This window comes from Mus pahari, chromosome 10 (genome assembly GCF_900095145.1).
Source record: "Mus pahari chromosome 10, PAHARI_EIJ_v1.1, whole genome shotgun sequence".
Lineage (NCBI taxonomy): Eukaryota > Metazoa > Chordata > Mammalia > Rodentia > Muridae > Mus > Mus pahari.
Window position 1 is genome coordinate 49,642,192 of NC_034599.1, and position 21,193 is coordinate 49,663,384.

The 21,193-nt window shown below is 49.0% G+C and overlaps 1 protein-coding gene across 1 annotated transcript; it reads left to right on the top strand.

Annotated features, from left to right (window-relative positions):
• The first annotated feature begins 3,445 nt into the window (after nucleotides 1-3,445).
• Dnaja4 (DnaJ heat shock protein family (Hsp40) member A4) lies at nucleotides 3,446-19,775 on the top strand. The gene is made up of 8 exons (XM_021207096.1): nucleotides 3,446-3,912; nucleotides 4,238-4,376; nucleotides 10,596-10,776; nucleotides 13,080-13,184; nucleotides 13,840-14,067; nucleotides 15,025-15,255; nucleotides 18,642-18,742; nucleotides 18,833-19,775. Exons 1-8 carry the CDS (start codon nucleotides 3,446-3,448, stop codon nucleotides 19,046-19,048), a joined length of 1,668 nt encoding a protein of 555 aa, XP_021062755.1. The 3' UTR covers nucleotides 19,049-19,775.
• The last annotated feature ends 1,418 nt before the right edge of the window (nucleotides 19,776-21,193 follow it).

Consider the following 21,193-nt stretch of genomic DNA (forward strand, 5'->3'; position numbering starts at 1 on the left):
ATATGGATGCGCTAAGTTGTCCAGGTTGGCCTTCTCCATACCCCTGTAGACTAGCAGGCAGGATTCTAGGATACTTGAGTAGCTGGGATTACAGGTAGTCGTCTGCCTAGTTGAACTGGGTGCTCCGCTCATTTTGTAAAGAGAATGCAGTGGCTCAGGGAGAGCTGTCATTACTTGCCCGGAGTCACACAGCCAGTGAGAGGCAGGGCTTCTCCAAACAGAAGCTTCATGTGATAATGAATCAAGGGTTTGGATGGCAACTGTTTTCTTAGCCAATAAATTTCACTAGAAATGCCCCGAATCTTGCCCTGCCAAATCCCAGCACAGCTGTGCTGGGCTCTGGAGCACCAGCTTGGTCCTCTCTGTCCCTTCTTGCTGCACTGACCCTTGTGGCTTCCAGTCCTTTCCATTTTCTTGAGGAGGGCTGGTCTCTGACTCAGCAATGGCCAATGGCTATTCTTTCTCTTTCCATCTCCTCCAGGCAACTGCTTGCCAAGGTCTTTCCTTGGCCCTTTCTCCCTCTCTCCATATTTCCTCTGGGCTAACCACTCAAACCTGTCTGTCCAGCTCAGCCCACCCAACTCCCATGACCACTGCTTCCCATTCCTCCCATAATGCCCTTGTTCCCCAGAGCCCATCAGCAGAGAAACAATGTCCTCTCCAAGGCATGCAGGGATCTGTTCTATCTCCCAGCCTTTCTCTGAACTCTCTAGGCTCTCTGCTTTTGTCTAGCATAACTCCTCCCGCTCCCATCTCCACTCAAGGTACTTCCAACTTCTTGGTGTCTGACCTCTGCCCTTTCTCTGTGAAATCCTTCCTGTCTCTCTTCCCAATCAAATGTAGCTCTTCCTTGTCAGGGGACTCTATGGAGAACTCAGGCCAGATTCCCTGGGCAAAAGCTACTACCATCCTTGCTTTGACTCTCCTTCTGCCCCAGTCAAAAAAAAAAAATCTAGTACCAGGAGTGGGGAACAAGGCCCATACTGTGCCTTCTGGTTGTACCAGTCACTTAAAAGTTTCCCCATCTGGAAAATATAGTAGTGGAATGGGCCCACATTCCCCAAATTGCATTCATTTAAGTACCACCAGGCTCTCTTTATACTCATAAGTCAGTATTGTCATGTTTATTATCTTTAAGGAAACATTGTTCTCCGAGACTGGGAAACCAATGCCATCTGCAATAAAGATTTGGGGGAGGGATAGCAACCATGAAGATAAACACGTAACTGATAAGAGATGTGTGTGCAGCCTCAAATCCTCATAGGTAAAATTCTAGAGAACAATTCAGGCCCTCAAAGTCTTTGTCAAAGACAGATGTAGAAGCAAAAGGATCAGAGTGTTCATTGTTATTCTTGGCATTGAAAGACAAACAAAAGACAAACAAAAAACGAGAAACAAAGCTAACACTTATAGAACTGGTGAGGACAGATTTTGGTCAGTAATAAATTTTGCCAAGAGTTCCATATGAACAGATTTTGACTTCTACTTGCATAAAAGAACCTGGACTTTTACAGAAAGGATGAGGACAGAGGGAGAGGGATGGGAAGGGCTTATACATGGTCTGGGAGGAAGAAAATTTAAAGGGGTGGTTGGTGTAAACAAGACTGGCTACTGTGTGCACTGTGAGCCTGCAGTGATCAGTGAAGTTCCACCCTTTAAGGAAGATTTGGAGCCAAAGGCCCTAATCTCAGATGTGAGCTAGAACAGTCAGTTCTTTGGCAGGCTTGAGCTTCTCAGGTAGGGACTTTAAGGGAGGTGAGGGTCATCTTAGAAATACAGCCTTTACAGACCTAGACTGGAAAATGCTCAGAGCAACAGTATAAAGGTTGGTAAAGGGAATTTTTTTTTATCCATGTTTAGCTAAGGTGTAAAGATCTTTCTTAAAAAATCCAAGCCTTTAAATATAGCACTTGGGAGTCCAAGACACGTGGATCTCTGTGAGCTCAAGGTCTATAGAGTGAGTTCTAGGACAGTCAATAATGCAGAATGAAACCTTGTCAAAAAAAAAAAAAAAGAAGAAGAAGAAGAAGAAAGAAAGAAAGAAAGAAAGAAAGAAAGAAAGAAAGAAAGAAAGAAAACCCATCAGTCAGTAATAATGTGCTGGGTAACAGGCAACAGTACACACCAGTAACCCCAACATTTGGAAGGCTAAGAACACAAGTTTAACTAGCCAATAAACTGAGAACTCTGTTTCTAGCCTCTAACCACACCTGAGCCATCTTTCTCCCACGCCCCTCCTACCAATGCCACTGGTCCACAGAACTTTATCTGGGTAGAACTGTGAAGCTGTGATGTGTTCTCAGCTCTAGACCCACTTGACAGGGTGCCTGCACTCTATCTGGAAGCTCTGCAGTAACTGGGGCATAGCCTGGAGTTTTAGAAGTTTTCAGATGAGCTAAGTGTAATGCCTGGTGTCTATAATCCCAGCATTTGGGAGCCTGGGGCAGGAGGATCCTGAGTTTAAGGTCAGTCAAAGCTATGTTGCAAGACCTTGTTTCAAAGGCAACATCAATAACAAAACAGGAGGAAAAAAAAAAGTTTCTAAGTGATTCCTATGAGCAAGCCAGGTTCTTGTCAGGAGGCTTTATAGCTATCATTCTCTTTGATCCTTGCAGATGTCCTGAGAGAAAAACGGGCACTTGACAGTGAACATGTCCCAGAAGTAGAGAAATAAGCCCAGCGGCAGAGATTTCGTGTAGAAAAGGCACAGAAAAATGGGGTCACAAATTCCTGACCTCCAGTCCTGAAGCTGCCCAAAAGTGACTGCCCTATAGGAGCAAGATCCAGAAAGTGGATTCTCATGTTCCCCGGAAAAGATGCTAGCGGCTTGGCTTGATTTCTCATGGGTATTAAGTTGTTTGTATCCCTATTGCGCGCATGAAAGAGGAGCTTCAGCCACCGATCAAAACCCAGGTCAAGTGGACTCCAGGGAGCTGGTCAGGGTGGCTTCCTCTCCTGGATAAAGTGTTGCACCAAGAGAAGCTTAAGTAGGCCAGAAGGGTCTGCAGTCTTCTGATAGCGCTGCAGCAGCAAGTCCACACCCACATGTTTTGAGTCGTCTTAATCGTGGCAGCCGTTGAAAGCAGCCTAGAGTAGTAGATTGGACCACCTGGTCTTGTAGGCTTCAGTGCCCGTTAGAGCTGCAATACTGGTCCCATGGTTCTGCCTTGGCCCATTTCTGCACTGATATGTATGTGTATGGGGGTTGGGGTGGGGATTTCCACTCCTGAAAAAAAAGGAGAGATCACTGCCCATCCTTGAAAGACTTGGAAATATGTCACTGTTCACAGGTGACAGACGTCATCACTGCTCACAGCTGGGAGACGTCACTCCTCACCCTTGGGGTACTTATGAGGTTTCCAGCTGTGGGCAGTAGAGAGGCCGGTGTCCAAACTCAGGCCACCTAAAGGCCACTGTTCACATCTTCAAAGGCTAAGCCTTCAAGATGCCTAGGGGGAACCAGCCACCGCAGGACCTCAACACCACCACAGAAGGCAGCCATCCACTCCAACACCCCCCAAAATGCAACAATCCAAGGCAGACCCCAGAGCACACCCCCGCAGTGACCGAACAGAAGGGGGCCACACCCCGAGGCAGAGGCCGGGTGGGGTCCGCGCGTCGCCTGACCTCCCAGTCCAAGCTCTCCTCCGCCCAGGGTTCGCGCACACGAGGGCCTCCTGCAGGCCAGCGGATCCCAGAGCGACCCAACCCCGCGGACCCACGCAAGGGCAAGGGGCCGGCCTCGGGGCGGCGTGACAATCGGCAACGAACGACTTCCATCACGAAGCCCGAAACGTCCACGCCGAAGCCCCCCACCCCCGAGCACCCCAACATGGCCCGTGGCGGCAGTCAGAGCTGGAGCTCTGGGGAGTCGGACGGCCAGCCAGAGGAGCAGACTTCAGAGGAGAACGGGTGAGCGCGCGCGCCCAGCCGGAGAACCGAGCCCCGGAGCCGCCGGAACCTCCGCGAACGTTCTGGGCCTTTGTGGCGTCACGCCTCCTGGCGGAACCTTCCGCCGGCGCCGAATAAAAGCCCGCGGCGGAGGTGCCGGCGGCTCGAGTGCGGCGGTACCGGGAGCGCAAGTGGGTCCCGGGCGCACGCTCCGGACGGAGCCCCGGGAAGCGGCCGCGACCAAGACGGTGACGCGCAGGCCGGCGTCGGGGGCGCGGGCCGGGGGCCCCGGGGGCGTCGGGGACGCGCTGACCCGCTGACCCGCTTCGCCCGCCCCACCCCGCAGAGACAAGATGGTGAAGGAGACCCAGTACTATGACATCCTGGGGGTGAAGCCCAGCGCGTCCCCGGAGGAGATCAAGAAGGCCTATCGGAAGCTGGCGCTTAAGTACCACCCGGACAAGAACCCGGATGAGGGCGAGAAGGTGCGGGGCCCCGCGGGGCGTCGGGGTCACGGGAGGACCCGGGCTGTGAATTATTGAAGGCGGCGCAGAGGCTCTCGCCAGGCGCCGCGCCAGCCCGAGGGAGGCCGCGGGGCGCAGTCAGTCTGGGGCACCTAGCAAGGCTAGGTGCGGGGCGCCAGTGCCAGCAGCCATCCGCGCCTCCGTTAGCTCTACAAGTGTTTCTGGAGCCCCTGACTCCGGGCTGTGAGGACCCTGACAGGGATCCGTGCTGACCTCTGGAAGCCCAGCTCTCAGAGGTAGCCCTGGCATTCCTGTGGGAGAGGACGCCGGCAAACCAGAAACCCTGGCACCGGTGAACAGAAGCTATGTGCTTGTTGGGCACCCCCAGGCAGCGAAATATTGTGTTTCTGCTCCGCGTGTTGCATAAGCCCTAGGGATGAGTTCCTGTGATCTGACTTGTTGTACCTTAGAGAAACCCAGTGTCCCTCTTAAGAGGGACTGAGTGGATATGATCTGTGAGGGCCACCTCCTGCCTGATACAGTTTTCAGACACGGAATCGTCACTTTCTTTGTTGTTATTAATCAGGGGTGCAGAAGTCTGTAACCCGACACATCTGTTTATAGTGAGAACTCCAGGTTTCCTGTGACAAATGACCCACGGTTGACCATAAGTACTGACAGATAATAGGCTGAAGTGCTCTGCAACTGGTGGCCTAATTTGAACCTTTTCCATCTGTTAACAGAAATAAGGCATTCTTCATTTTGTTCCCAAAGAGGAAATGGCCCACCTGAATAGGCGACTCAAAGCGTTGCAAGGAGAGTTGGCTAGCTATTCTGTCTCTTTCTTCACTTCTTGCCGTTTAAGAAAACAAAACAAACCCCCAAGCAAACCAAACAAAAAACAAACCCACCTTGGCTGCCCCAGATGAGCCTGGGGAGCCAGCGCCATGGTGGGAGCGAACAGCAGGCACACCTGGACCGCTTTTGAAGCCACTGATCACCCTGTCTAGCATTTAGACCTGTGAAAATGACACTCAGATCAAAATACCTGTCTGCATTAGTAATTCCAAGCTGGAGCAGGCAGACTGCTGAAGGTTGGCAGTGGCAGCAATGATAGAATATTTATATTTAGCCCACATATGCCGAATGTGGCTGTCACAAGTTTAAAATGCCTCCCTGTAAAGACCATTATACCCATTTGTGTCCCTTCTCGTCTATATTTAGGTGGCTTACTGTAGCTTTTAAAGACACCAGCTTTCTGCATCGCGTTGGTGATTCACAGACGTGTTCCCTCAGTTCAGTTACAGATCGCTGACCTTTCTTTTTTGATATTTTTGTGTGTATGGGTGTTTTTCCTGGATATGTATCTGTGTGCCACCTGCCTGCCTGGAGGCCAGAAGAAGATGTTGAATCCTCTAGAACTGAAGTTTCAGATGGTTGGTAACCACTGTGTTGGTGCTGGGAATCAAACCTTGGATCTCTGAAAGAGCAGCCATCTCTCCATCCCTCCATCTCCCCATCCCTCCATCTCTCCATCCTGCAGACAGTTCTCTGAGGAGAACCTCAAGGCTTCCCACTTGTCTTCTGTTTCAGAAGGCAACTTGGGGGGGGGGGAAGCCTTCCCCTTTGGTCTCTTGTCACATCACAGTCACCAAGAGGTGGTCCCTGCTGTTTGCTTCTTCCCATCTGAAATGAGAGTGCTTTTGCCGTGGTCAAGCTTTAAGAACAAATTATATTTGCCCTCTCCGCACAGCATGTAGCTTTCACCACCTACACACCTGCCCGGGCAGGGTATTTGCCCTTCTTTTAAACTAATATTTATTTCTAGCCAGGTACGCAAGGTAGTATCACCAGTATCACATAAATAATTCTTTTATAAAGTAAGATGTGGCAGGTCCCTCTTTCTTGGCTGGGAGGAGGGCAATGTGTACCCATTGTCAGAAATACACTTCCCTGCCTACTTTCCATGAAGGGGTGACCCATTTTCTTTAGTTTTTTTTTTTTTTTAACTAAGCCATCTTGACAGAGGTCACCCCTGACCACAGACTGGCTGACTAGCCTTCAACCTTATCTTATTGCGATGACCCTTAGTGGTCTGATGCCTATTCCACTTAAGGGCATGGATGGTTCTAGCAGTGCCATATTGATGCTAAAATGTTTGTTGGCTGGCTGAGTAACAAGGTCAGAAGAAACAGCTTTTAATTCTTTAATTCCATGGGTAAGCAGGAGAACTCTGAGAAGTGGGAGGGGAGGGCACAGTGAAGAGGGAGTGGGGGGTGTGGATTGCAAATCTGAGGGGACGAGGACACCTGGGACTGTTTGTGGAAATTGCTATAGAATTCCCCAGAGAACTGTTGATCATTCGTTCACACACCAGACTGTTTCTCTTCTGATCCTGTAACGTGCTGGGCACATGAAGGCTTTTCCAGTACTTTGTGAGAATTTGTATGTAGTTTTGGACTACTATGTATGCTACAGGTGGGAATTTGTATTTTTTTTCCACCTAATTTTGTCACATACTGTTAATGTCTTAAAACTAGATTGAGTGAGTCGTTTCCGCAGAGTCCCGGGACAGCTGAGACGCCATCAGCGTTGGTCTTTGTTTTCTGCTCTGTTGTCCTGTGTTGCTAAGCAGTGGGCAGCCTGTGTTTGTTGTTAGCCATTCTGCCCTACATGAAGTCTGTGCTTGTTGTAGCTGCAGTTGCTTTTCTGCAAGACCCAGGGTGGCAGGTCAGCAAGATTAGTCCCCGTCAGGGGTCATGATAGCACATCATTTATCCAGGTGCCTTTGGTCTTTTGGCCCGCTTCATTATAAATTGTAGTTTGAGTAACAGATGTTAAAGACAAAAGTTTTAGACGATTGTAACAATGCAGAAAGTTTCAGGTTTCAGAGTATGGGCTGGGGATGTGGCTCAGTTGGAATAGTACTTACCTAGCATGCACAGTGCCCTGGGTTTGGTCCCCAGTGCCATGGAAGCCAGGTGCATGCCTGCAATTGTAGCACTTGGGAGATAAAAGCAAGTGGATCTGAAGTTCAAGGCTATTTTGGGCTTCATAGTAAATTCATGGGCAGCCTGGGATTCGTGAGACTCTGTCTCAAAGGAAAGGACTGAAGTTTCAGAATACAGAGGAAATGCCAACTGGAGCGTGTCCAGCCCAACCTGGGTGTCTCTCCATGCCCTTACCCACCCTCCCTCCATCCCCCCCCTTCCTTTCGTTTTTTTTTGTTTGTTTGTTTGTTTTGTTTTGTTTTGTTTTTGCTTTGTTACAGAGTATCCAGGAGTCTAGGTGGACTTTATGGCAACCCATCCTGCCTCAGCTTCCTTGAGTGTAGAAATTACAGGAATGAGCTATGTGCCTGGAGTTTTCTCTTCTTCTTAGTACTTTATCATAAGCACTTTTCCAGGTTGCTGTGTGGTTCTGAGACATTTCTCAGCTGAACAGTTCTTTCCATGCAAGGTCTGTGGCAAAGATCATAGAACCCTAATCACAAATGGGAGGAAAGGAGGTCTTCTAAGGAGCTAACTTAGACCTCAGAATGGACAGGTCCCCAGAAGTAGGAGGACCTGTTACAAAGTGTTTGGAGCCCCTGTCCCATCAGGTCTGGCCTATAACTGAATCACCCGAGTGACAAGGCAGTTTTTTTTTATTCTTCAGTTCATCTGTTAAGTCCAAGCCTCTTTGGGGCATCCAGGGTGTTTGGTGGGTGTTTTAGTGGGCCCTCTTGAGCATAACTAACCTTCAAAGACCCCAGAAGCCCCTGGTGGCAGCCTTGCCTACTTAACTTTCTGACCTTCCAAACTATGTATTTAATCCCCAGGCCTCCAGTTGGTGGTGTGCTTTTTATGTTTTTGTTTTCCTGAAAAAAAGTCAATGGTAGTGTGTGGTCCTCACTTCCTTGAAAAAACATTTTGGGAGTTAACTCAGAATATAAAGGGCTATGTATATGGTGTTGATGGCTTTGTGTGTGTTGGAGGAGAGGTACATGCAGGCCACAGCATCTATGTGGAGCTGAGGCAGCTCTTGGAATTAATACTTGCCTCCTTCCTTGTTTTTAAAGCCGGACATCTTTTGTTTCCTGTTACTGTGCTGTGTACTCTAGGCTAGTTGGCCCTAGAGCTTCCAGGCAATCCCTCTGTCTCTCCTCCTCCCACACTGTATTTTACAGAAGCTCACACCACATAAGCTTTTTCATGTGTTCTGGGGCTCTGAACTTAGGTCAGCATGGCAGGAACTTGTATCTCCTGAGTCATCTTCCCCACCCCATGAAGAGTTTTTAATGCTCACTCCCCGGGGCTGCAGAGATGCCTCAGAGGCTAAGAACACTTACTGCTCTTACAGAGGACCAAGGTTCAGCACCTGGCATCTGTGTCAGGTGGCTTACACCCTGTAACTCCAGCACCAGGGATCCATATGTCCTCTTCTGGCCTCCATGGTGCCTACATGCACATGGGTGTATGCCCACATACATACACATAAATAAAAGGCTTAATTACAACTTTTTAATCCTGTTTTTGTTGTTTTTTTTGTTTGTTTGTTTGTTTGGCTGATGTCGCTTTGTTATTGCTGCTTATTAGGTCTTGTTCAGGATTCTGTGGAACACTTAACATCTCTGTCAGTTTCTTTATCTGCGTCTTTGTGTCCTTTATTTTCCCCCTGCAGGTTCTAAGAAGTCATGCAGGATAGTTTATACTTCTGTCTTTCCCAGTAAAGATTAGCCTTGGGAGGGCCAAGAGCCAACCTCATTTATTCTTATCTGGACTTCCAGAACCGAGCTGTTCATTTAACAGATAGTTGCCAGGTGTTGTCCGCACGGCAGACACAGTTGTAGGCTCAAAGACACCCTTGATATTCCAAGCTGGCATCCCATCTTCACGGGGCTTGTCTTGCAGTGGGCAATAGCATGAATCATAACAGCATGGCAGAAAGTAGTGCCCTTGGAAGGGGCTGGGGGACGCGCAGGTGGGCTTGCAGTTTGAAAGCTGGGCATGAGGGGTTTAGGCTTCCTGGGAAAGGAGGCTTTGAGCAGAAGCTTGAAGACCTGTGTTTGCCACAGGGAGCCCTGGGGTACATGTTACAGTGTTCAGAAACAGCAAGGAGACTGCAGACTAGAGCAAGATTGAGATCAGGAATTTAGAAGATGGAGGCAGGAGGATTGTTGTGAGTTTGAGGTCAACCTGGATGACATAGTAAGTTCTTGGCCATCTAGACAATGCTACGAAGTGAGACTTTTCCAAAACACAAATACTGGGGGCCAAAGAGACAAGGAGGGCAAAGTTGGGTTGTAGGATGGTGGCTCAGGAGGGTCACAGTTCACAGGCTTGGTGCAGAACGGGCTAAAAGCAGGAGTGAGGAGGTTCCTGGGTAGCACAAGATAGCAAGGACAGGGTTAGAGGTTTTAGTGCTTGTGTCTTATTTTAGATAGGTCCATATACGTAAGAGTGTGCTGAAAAGAAATATCCTCCACTGAGCCTCAGCACTTACAGATATGTGGTCACAGGTTTCCTATCACTAGAGCTTTTGTGAGGAATGTGCAGTTAAACACTGTAGCTTGGTCTCCCTAGGAACAAGGAGTCCTTAATCCCAGTGGTTAGCAAATATATGACATTCCATTGGAAACACAGTTAACATTTTCCCATTTGTCCCAGTAACAGGCTTTGTAACTGTTTTTACCAGTGCATAACCACTCATCGGGTGAGCCTCTGTGTCTAGACTTGTGGAATGCCCCTCTCAGTGTGGGTTTTCTAGTTCTTTTCTTAAAATTGGATTCAGGTGGTAACTTTTTGGAAGGCATGCCACACATGGGGCATTTCGTCTGTCAGGGATGGAGAGTAAGGACCACCAGAATTTGTTGGCAGGTGAGCCTGGTGTTGCCTTAAGGGAGCTGGGAGGCCAGCACAGCTACATAGTATCTGGCATGCCAACTCACAGGCCGCTGTGGTTGGATTTCACACTGTAATCTAGTAAAGTGGTTCCTGTAGCTGGAAACCATGGTAACACCCGGAGCCCTGGGCTGCAGCCTTGGGGTCTCCTTCTGCTGGGCTCCATGTCTTTGTTCTTGAAATATCTCCATAGCAAAGTTCCTTATAATGTTTGTCCTTTGGCAACAAATATATAGACTTATCAGCTTAACAGCTGGAGGGAGTGGCTTGTGATTACATTTAGAGGTAGGTTTGCTTATGGGAAAACATTGTAAACCTCTCAGGGACTCATTTTTAATCTCTCTCTCTCTCTCCAAAGTTTAAACTTATATCCCAGGCATATGAAGTACTTTCAGATCCAAAGAAAAGAGACATCTATGACCAAGGTGGAGAACAGGCAATTAAAGAAGGGGGGTCAGGTAGCCCCAGCTTCTCTTCACCCATGGATATCTTTGACATGTTCTTTGGTGGTGGAGGACGGATGACTAGAGAGAGAAGAGGTAAATGCTTTTAAATTAATTTTTTTCCATTTGTGGAGGGGGGTGTAGGTGTGTGTAGGGGTGTGTGTGTGTGTGTGTGTGTAGGTGTGTATAGAAGACAACTTGCAAGAGTTGGTTCTCTCTTGTCATGGAGATTCTATAAATTGAACTCAGCGCACCAGACTTGGCAGTAAATGCCCTTACCCTCTGAGCCATCTTTCCAGCCTGTAAATGCTTGTAAAGAAATGTAAGCAAGGTTTATAGTGTCTGTTTTGCAGGGATCAAGATGGAGCACAGTTTTAAAAAGTGTGGATGTTGGGACTCATTAGTTTGACTTTTATTAGTGCTCAGGCTGCTGGAATCTCTTGTATATTTAATTATCTGACACCTTTCCAATGCCCCATATAAAAAGGAGCAGATTGGATTGTAGATAGAATCGGGGTACATGTGTAATACTAGCACCCAGGAGAGCCGAATAGGAGTATTACTGAGTTCTAGGCCAGACTGAGCTGGATAGTAATGCCCAGTCTCAAAACAAATGAGTAAGGTCACATTCCCCCCCTGCCATATACATTCATCCCCTGCTGTATACATTCATCCCCTGCCATATACATTCACCCCTTGCCGTATGGCCAGGCACTGAATCGTCCAAAGGGGCATAACCAGCAATAGATGTGCTTAGCAAGTCTATCGAGAGTGCCCTTCTTCCCTCCCCTCTTTACCCACCCACCCAACTCTTGGGCCCCAATCTGGGCCAGAGTCTACAGGCTCTCTCATTATTCTGGTCAGGACACTGCCATGTTCAGGTGGCCTCATCCCCAGCCGACAACAGATGTTCTGAGAAACAAAGTTGACCACTGTTTTAAAATATTTGTAAAATGAATGACCTTCTCAGAATCCAATCTGGTCAACAGCTTTAGTCCTAGGAGGTAAATGACACCACACACACACTCACATACATACTCACACACATACTCACTCACTCACCACACTCACACACATACTTACTCACTCACCACACTCACACACATACTCACTCACTCAGTCACTCACACACACTCACTCACACATAATCTGGGATACATGTGCCCCTTAACCTCTTCTTGGCCCCACCTCCTATTTTGCGTCAGGGTTTAGTGTGCCCTAGGCTGTCTCCAGATTCCCTATGGAGCTGAGGGGTGGTCTTGAGCCTGTAACTTTTCTGCTTTTACTTCCCTGACTCCGTGCTAGGGGAATGCACTCTGCCGGAAGCTCTGTCCTCAGCCTCACTTCACCACCACCACCACCACCACCACCACCACCACCACCTCCTGCCAGCAGGCCTGCAGGCTGGCTGCTGTGTGGCTAAATTGTCTCTGCTGATAGCCCCTCCCCTGCCAGCTTACTGCAGACAATCCACTTTGAATCCTAAAACCATATCAACAGCCAAGTTTAACTACACTGATAGACTGGAGAAGTGCACTAGTTTTAAGAAGTGTGTCAGTTGAGAGCCCCTGGATAATGTATTTGTTCTCACATTATAATTGGCTTTGCACTTTAAAAAGCATGGCTGTCTATTCTGTGCACACCATGTGCTGAAAACCACAACACGTTTATGAGAAAAAAAGTCCCTCCCTACTCCTGGTGCACTGCCTGTTCATGTGCTCGGTGGGGCAAACGTGATTAAAACTCTGGGTAGTCTCTTGCCCAGTTCTCTAGCAATTCTGAAATGAGAAGCTTCACACCCTTAACTGAGTCATCTCTCAAAGCTGACAGCCAAAAACCAGGACACCTTGTCTCAGTGACTGCTAGCTCGGGAACAGGGAAGTGCTACTGTGCTGGTCCCCGGGAGTAGGCATAGTGCCAGTGCAGCCAGACTGCATCCTGAGGGCCAACTCTTCCCTCCGTTCTGAATGCAGATAAGAGATCTGGTCAGAGAGAAACACTCCTGCCTGGCCGTATGCTACAGAACAGCTCGCTAAATACAAGGCTCGGGGCCCAAGCAAGAGTTCCAGTGAAGTGGCTGGAGACTGTCACCCTTCATCTCGGAGGAAAGGGTTGTGGCTTGTGGAGGAACTTAACAGATCTATTTCTCTTTCTCCTTGACCTCAGAAAATGAAAATACACAGTCTTTTTGTTGAGTTCTCTAAATGACTGAATAGCCAGGAGTTAGCTCTCCATCTTGGCAGGCACTAGTAGGATAGGTTGGTTTAATGACGCATTGCTTCCTGTGGGGTAGGGCGGGCTCTGACCCAACTCTAGTGTTCAGCCTCCAGAAGAGTCTTGGGACATAGTATAAGGCAGTGGTCTGGCCAGTCCCACTAACTGGCTCTGTCTCTCGGCAGGCAAGAATGTTGTCCACCAGCTGTCAGTAACTCTGGAAGACTTATATAATGGAATCACTAAGAAACTGGCCCTCCAGAAAAATGTAATTTGTGAGAAATGTGAAGGTAAGAACTAATATCAGAATGCCTCTCGGAGCTCAGATCCTCGCTTCAGCTTGTTTCCTAGCTCAGAGAAAAAGAACTCATCTCGTCAAGTGTGGGAGTCAAGCAGGATTTGTAAGCAGGAAACCCTGAAGCCATATCTGTTAGTCTAAATGTTTTTATTTTTCTGGACTGGACATCTATTCAGTATGTTTGCATACATTCTAAAAGTTTCAGAATCTGGACACAGTTCTCCTAATGTAGGGGTTGGCAGAGTTTTCCTGTCAAGTATGTGACAGGAGACATCTGTGACTTTGTTCTGCCATCACATGAGTGAACATGCCAGTGTCCCAGTAAGCCCTTACTTAATGTGTAAAGTTTGCATTTTCAAGAAAAGTAAAATTTGGTGACCCTATGACCCATGTTGTCACACTGATGGGTATGGTGACCTGCAAAGATGAGGTTTCTGTCCTGTGGTTCCCTACAGTCACAGGCTGTTGTGCACCTGTGGCGTGGGTGTTAACATCTGGATATGATCTACTTGACTATTCTCTTCCAATGCCCCCCCCCCCACGTTGTCTTCATAAGTATAGGATGCTAAGCACAGTGCCCAGTGGGAGAGGTGGCTCCCTGCTGAGAGGAACACCACAGCTCTTCTGCTTGTCTCCCACCTCCACAGGCATCGGTGGGAAGAAGGGGTCTGTGGAGAAGTGTCCCCTGTGCAAGGGGCGGGGGATGCAGGTCCACATCCAGCAGATCGGGCCGGGCATGGTGCAGCAGATCCAGACTGTGTGCATCGAGTGCAAGGGCCAGGGCGAGCGCATCAACCCCAAGGACCGCTGTGAGAACTGCAACGGTGCCAAGGTGACCCGAGAGAAGAAGATTATCGAGGTGCACGTGGAGAAAGGTGAGGAGGGGCACTCAGCACTGGAGGGGCCCGCCCTGCTAATCAGGGCACACACACGGTCAGGGGTCAGGTGTGTGGCTTTGTGTGACAGAATGCTTAAGAGACAAAGGCTGCAGGGAGTTCCTTCTCAGGTCACCTTCCTGTGACCTGGCCTGAGGAAGGACTAGTGAGGCCACGGGGAAACTCTTAGAGGTTTTCCTGATGCTCTGAAAAGTCTTGACCCTTGAGTCTGTTCAGCTGCCCTTACTTGCGCTTTTCAATGCATCCCTTGGGAATCTTCTCAAGTATTTTTCCCAGTGGCTTTTACTGTTCATTGGTTGTCTTAGCTCTTAAGGTTCTTGGACCTGTATGCTAGACCCCCACTCCCCTGCCTCCCCTGTGCTGCTCCAGATCCTCCCAGATGCAGTGCCTTCCCTTGCTGTTGTCACTGGTACCATCATCTTAAGGCCCATTTCTGTTCCTTCTGTTTTCCCCAAAATCCCAGTTCTTTGACTTTCTGTTCCAACAAATGTGTCATACATCAGTTGAGACCAAAACCCAAATGGCCACCTGCAAAAAGACTTCCTCAAATAATGCCTTTACCCTGTGTCTGTACATCAACATCTTAAAAAGATTAGGCACGTCTACAAGTCCCCCCTTCAAGCCGTAGAGCCGTGACCCACATGGACCAGGAAGTGGGTGGTGGCCTCGTGGTGTGTGCCCTAGGTGTAGCACCCAGCACTGGAGGCTGAGAAGTGTGATACGGTCGGACGTGGGCTCTTATTTCCTTCTCCCCCAGGGCCTGTGTTGGAATTAGAGCTTTGCTTGGTGATTATCCCAGCTTGTCCTCCGACACCGTGCCCATGGGAGGCTGGGAGGGCTAATGAGTTAAGACCCCCCCCCCCAAATTTCTGTCCCTTCAGAAGCTCTGAGCTCTGGCTGTGAGAAGCGGCTAATCAGAAGGGTGATGTTCCATAGGTATGAAGGATGGGCAAAAGATACTGTTTCATGGAGAAGGAGATCAGGAGCCTGAGCTGGACCCTGGCGATGTGATAATTGTGCTTGATCAGAAGGATCATAGTGTCTTTCAGAGACGAGGCCAGGATCTGATCATGAAAATGAAAATTCAGCTCTCTGAAGCTCTTTGTGGCTTCAAGAAGACAATAAAAACGTTGGATGATCGAGTCCTTGTCATTTCGTCTAAGTCAGGTAAGCGCCACTTCCATGTTCCAAGTGTTCTGCTAACAGACTGCGCATCGTGGCTGGCTTGCACCTTCTCAGCAGGACACTCTGAATAATGACATCATCTTATTCTTTTAAAGATAATACTTTAGTTATGCACATGTGCATGTGTCCCTGTGTGGGTGTGTGTTTGTGTAAATGCACACTTGGAGGCCAGAGGCAGCTCCTGCAGCTGGAGTCCCGGGCAGTCGGGAGCCGCCTGACATGGGTGCTGGGATCAGGCCTCTGGTCCTGAGCTGTAAGAACAGTGCCTATCCTTAATTGCCACGCCACCTCTTCAGCCCTAAATGCAATGTCTTTCAGTTTACTGTGCTGTGTGTGTGTGGAGTGAGAGGGCTTTAGAGTCTACTCTCTGCTAGCTCAGGCTCTAGAGAGAGCTCTGAGGTCGGGTATTAGGTCCGCACAGCAAGGCCTTACCTGCCGGGCCAACTCATTAGCCCTGCTTGTGAGATTGCCACCTGCGACTAGAGAATAAATACGATGGATTTCTCTAATATCCTCCTAGACTCCCAAGAATCTTTTGAGCCTGAAATTTTATCTGGAATCTTCCAGCTAAGGATAAATGTAAACATTTGAGTAGCAGAATGCGCTGGCGACAGGCTTTTGCTGTCTGAGTCTTTGTATGTGCCTCTGTTCTCTGAGCTGTTACATGAAAACATTTTGAAATAAGGATTTCCTGAAGAGGGGAAAAAAAAAAAAAGACACCAGCTGGGAGCATGTCTTGAGAGACTTCCACAGGTACTGCCACACAATAGGAGCAGCCCCTGGGGCTGAAAAGGGGTCCCAGGACCCTGGGTCCAGGTCCAGTCTCTCAGCACTAGCACAGTCGCCAGGTTCTCAGCATTCAGGAAGCTGATGTTTACAGAAGTCACGGGGGTCCATCTGGGCTCTAGAGCGCCTGGCTAGAAGGGACCGGCATAGAGGCTGGGCTAGTAATAAAGGCAGTTGTGCACAGCCAAGATGCCTGTATGGTGCAGAGGAAGCTAAGCCATCTAAGTGTCCTGGGGTCGAGACACAGGCAGGGTTTACCAACAGTGAGGGTCTGGAGGTGGGTCTGGAACTGGCTGATAAGCCTGCAGCACAGGCCACGGGAACTGAAGTCCTGTGGTCAGGTAAGCACCCGTGTCTGTGGCCAACTCCAGGACCTATCCTGCCTCTGGGCCACTTCCCCTTCCCGTCTGCCCTTCTCTTTCCAGTCTTCTCTGGCACCCTCCTCTGATTCCTTCTCATTTCATTTCTAAATTGACCAGTGTATGGTGATTTTAAAAATCAGAGTTCCAAATTTGCAGCTGTGCATGATGGTGTACGCACGTAATCCAAGCACTCAGTAGGCTGAAACCAGGGATTTGCAAGATTGAAGCCACCCTGGTCTATAAAGCAAGATGTCATTTCAGTGGAGATTGGGTGTGTGTAGGGGTGTGCGTGTTGGGAGGTGTAGCTTAGTTGGTAGTCTGTTTGCTTAGCACTCATGAAGTTGTAGGTTCAGTCCCCAGCACCATATGAACCAGGTATGCTAGTACGAGCCTGTAATCTCTGTGAGGAGCTTGAGCAAGCTGGTCAAACTTACAAAAAGGCACAAGAAAGAGACGGTCTCAGGAAAACATATTTCAAGCTTACAAAAGTTTGTAGAGATAAAAATATACAAAATCCACCAATGTGAGATTTGCCACTAAGTGTTTTACCCCATGTGCATATACTTAGTTAACATCAGGTACCTATGCAGGTCAAACCCTGCACTGAGATGCAGTCTGTCACATTCTAACGTCAGAGCTGCCTCTCTTTAGGCTCCACTCCACAGTCCCCCCTGTCACTTGAGGCAGAGATGAAGGGCTGCACTTCACACAAGGCCTTAGGTCACCTATTTCGAACAGAACTGGGCCTGGTGGTGTGTCTCAGTCCCCAAATGTCCTCATATCCCAGGTCGTAGCCTTTGTGAGAGCCAGGAGTGGCAGCATTTGTGTGACTTCTTTGGAAAAGCCCATCCTCGGCTAAGGCTAAGAGTGGATAATGAGGTCAGGTCATCCTGGCAGGGTTCCCTGGGTGGGGCCTGTTGTAGGGAGAGCTCTTGCTACCTTCCCTAACCCCAGCCTTGGGGAAGCTGGGAGTCAAGGACAGAAGTGGGGTGCATGAGGAAGAGGCCCCAGAGAGACAGAAAAGAAACCCTTAGAAACCCACTCCTGCTCAGGTAGGAGAGAAGGCAGGGCATCCAGAGAACCTGCTCAGAATCCTTCCTAGTATCTGGTGGGTGAGCGTGCGAGTGTGCGAGCGTGCATGTGTGTGAGTGAGCGTGCACGCTTTTCTCTTCTCCCTCATGCTTTTCCACTCCTGGCTTCTGGGTTCCTAATCCCAGCAAATCTGAGGCAGCCTGGGGAGCTGGGCTGGGGAAGGAGCAGCAGGAAGTAGCAACTGATGACACAGCCCGCTAACAACACAAGAAGCCCAGCAGCCTGTGCCCATCAGCCGAGCAATCATCCCAGAACCCGGCATCCATGAGGAATGGCCCCTGGGTAGAGTGCATTGGCATCCTGAATTTTTAAAACTCCTGATGGACTTGAAAAGTTTCTGTGAAAGAAATTTCACTTTCTGTATAGTGTGTTGTTCCCCAAGGGAGGAACTACTGAGTCAGCCAGTCCTCAGTTCCTTCTGTCCCATCCACATCGTCATATGTTCTATGGGGCTGCAGACTGAACACATACTTGTACATACTTGACAGCCTCTGGACTAGTGAGCTACAGCAGCCCAGCCTTTGTCCATTTTCATGACTGAAGGGAGTATTTTCCTGATTTTTTTTTTTTTTTTTTTTTGGATCCCTAATCTCTTCCAAGCCTAGCAAGAAATAACCCTTGGAGGAGAGTCTTAAGTGCCCCAGGTACTAATTTCCCAAGATGCCTTTAGAGAGCTTGCCAATATAGACAAGGCAGAGCATGTGGTACAGAGAATATCCTAATGCACCAGTTTAAGGAGAGCAAGTGCCACCCAGCACCCACCTGGGATGCCCAGCCTCTGGAAGCTGATGGGCGGGGTACGGGAAGTAACTGGGAGACTCCTGTGAATCGCTTTCTAAGCTCTGCCTGCAGCTGTGAGCAGCAGCCATCTTGTTTGTGCACAAACTAGCCCCGCCGGAAGCCAGGCTCTCCAGTATGGCAGAGCTCAATGCACTTGCTGCTTCCTGATGTGGGTCAGGGCCAGTCTCCTGCCCCAGCCCCTGTTTAATGCCTGACAGGGACAGGACTCCTTCCTCTGCCCATCACTGCAAGGCCATTAGAGCCCACCCTACCTCTCCTTAGAGGGAGGTTAACCTTTCCAGGCTCCCCTCATCTTCCTGTTTCATACATGAACCTTCTTTGTGGCAGGTGAGGTGATAAAGCACGGGGACCTGAAGTGTATCCGCAACGAGGGAATGCCTATCTACAAAGCCCCTCTGGAGAAGGGGATGATGATCATACAGTTTTTAGTAAGTGCACCTCGACTCTCCTGAGACGTAGCGTCCACCACCTTGGCAGAAAGCAAAGAAAGACCACTCCCTCTGTGCTCTCCTCTGCAGGTCGTCTTCCCTGAAAAACAGTGGCTCTCTCAGGAGAAGCTTCCTCAGCTGGAGGCTCTGCTTCCGCCTCGGCAGAAGGTGAGGATCACAGATGACATGGATCAGGTGGAGTTGAAGGAGTTCAATCCCAACGAGCAGAGCTGGCGCCAGCACAGGGAGGCCTATGAGGAAGATGACGAAGGGCCCCGCGCAGGCGTGCAGTGCCAGACAGCATGATGGTGCGGTGTGGCCTGGCCTGGTTGGACTCTAGTACATGATGAATGTAAACTTGGCACAATGAAAATGGCATCGCTTTAATAGCCTCATGTTTGGGGTGTCCCGTGTATGTGTTCAGCAGTCCCCACTGCTGAGGATCTCTTGGGTTTTATTGTTTCTCTTCTAGTTGTAACTTAAGTTATAGCTTGATTTATATTTAAATGTTTTAAGTTCAATCCCCTCTAGTCTGCATATGGAATCTTTCATTTGTACTTTCAGGACTTATTTTGGAGATGCCAGTACCACATTGACCTTTTGTGCTTCTTAGTGGCTTTGTTCATTCCCACAGTAGGCCCAGAGGACCTCTCTTGGCCCCTAACAAAGGCCCAGAAGGTGGGTGTCTGGCCCATCTCTAGTCTGTGGTTTTTCTCCCCTTCCTCCCTTGGCAGAGTCACCGAGGGTATGAGCTCAGGTCTGCTAGTAACATTTCTGAATCTAGACTCTAGAACTCTTAGATAGTAAAAGCCCACGTATGGCTTGCAGGAGGCCCAGCATGCCTGGTTCATACCGAGTAGGCTGGACTCCAAAGCTGCAGAGACAGTCTGGGGCATACTGTTCTTTCCCCTTGACTGGTTAGAAAGGGGGTTGTTTGAACATCTCTTTTGGAAGTTTTCTGAACTTCCCAAGCCTTGTGATGACAAGCCCATTTTAAACGATAAGCCAATAAAGCCATTTGCCTGTAACCCCATATCTTGTTCTTTGTGCTCTTAATGATCATCTGTTGACGACCTTTGCAGTGTTGTCCCACCAAAGTGCTTTCCCTAAGGAAAGCTAAGCCCTTCATAGTATCCCTGGCAGCCCTGACCAGCTGCAGAAACAACCAAAGGGGAGTGCTGGTGGCTTAGTTCCCGGCACACCAGCTTAACGTCTTAAGGGTGTGCAATGGTGCAGACCCCTCAGTATTTCCTCCTTCCCAAAGGCCCGTTGTTCTCACTGTACAGCCATACTGCAAAGGGCTTTCTGCTTGTGATGTGTGGTGAGAACTGGCTGGCAATGACAGCTGCTTGGGAACGCGTCCTAGTTACTACTTTATTCCTGGCAAGTAGACTGCACTTTAAATAAAGGCTACCTCAGCCTCTAGCCGTAACCACTCCCTTCTTTTCTACAAATGAAGTTAAATACTCTGCTTTTTAAGCTGCTGGGATAACCTGTCAGATCCACCCTTACTTCGTTTTTTATGGTACCAGAGTTTGACACAGACCAGGAATCTCTCCTTGGGGGGGGGGGGGGGGTCAGAGGGCAGATGAGACCTGTAAGCCAGCTAGCGGGACCAGGCTCCTGAAACAAACTGCTGGCTAGTAAAACAAAGTTTTTCAAAGTACAGTGCTCACTTTGACCACAGGCCATGGCATGACAGGCCATGCTTCCTCCAATTAATAAATGGACCACCACTCCAGGGTGGCGTTTCTGTGCTGTGACAGACAAATAGATCACTGTTGGAAAGCTACTACCTAGCTTGTGTAGGACAAAACTAGACTCAGCTCCTTGTTATGAATCTATAGGTTGTTGCTTAACCGTCCCACCTGTACATTTTCCACTTTAAAATTAAAATTGAACTGGTATGAGACAAATGGCTTTGCTGTTTCTTTTCTTGAGCACTTACCAGTGTTACATGCCAGACTATCTCACACTAGTTGATAGAAGTAATAAACTTTCTCTTGGGGAACTCTGACTTGGGATGAATGCAGCAATCCGATCAGAGTGAACCACAGTAGAGAGCTGGAGTAGCGGGGAAGAGCAGAAGGGAACGGGGGACAAGGACTCTGAGAAGCTACCATCTGTAGAGCCTCTGAACTGTGAGGGTGTAGACCTGTCTGAGGAGGAGACACTGAGGCCAGGGAAATAGGACAGTATAGTTACAGGGGAGTGAGCAAGGGAGGTGGGAAACCAGCCTGGACTGTTCTAAGGAGCTAGGCCTGAGGACAGGCACAATGTGACCAGGCACACAGTTTCAGTAAGAAGCAACAAGCATCGGGATGTTAATGTTTGAAACCTTCCCCATTACCATGCAGACCCAGTCCAGAGGTGACTACAGAAAAGGCCTAAGGTGCTGGAACTCTAGTCTGAGGCAGGCTAAGGCAGGCTAAGGCAGGCTGCCAGTAGGTC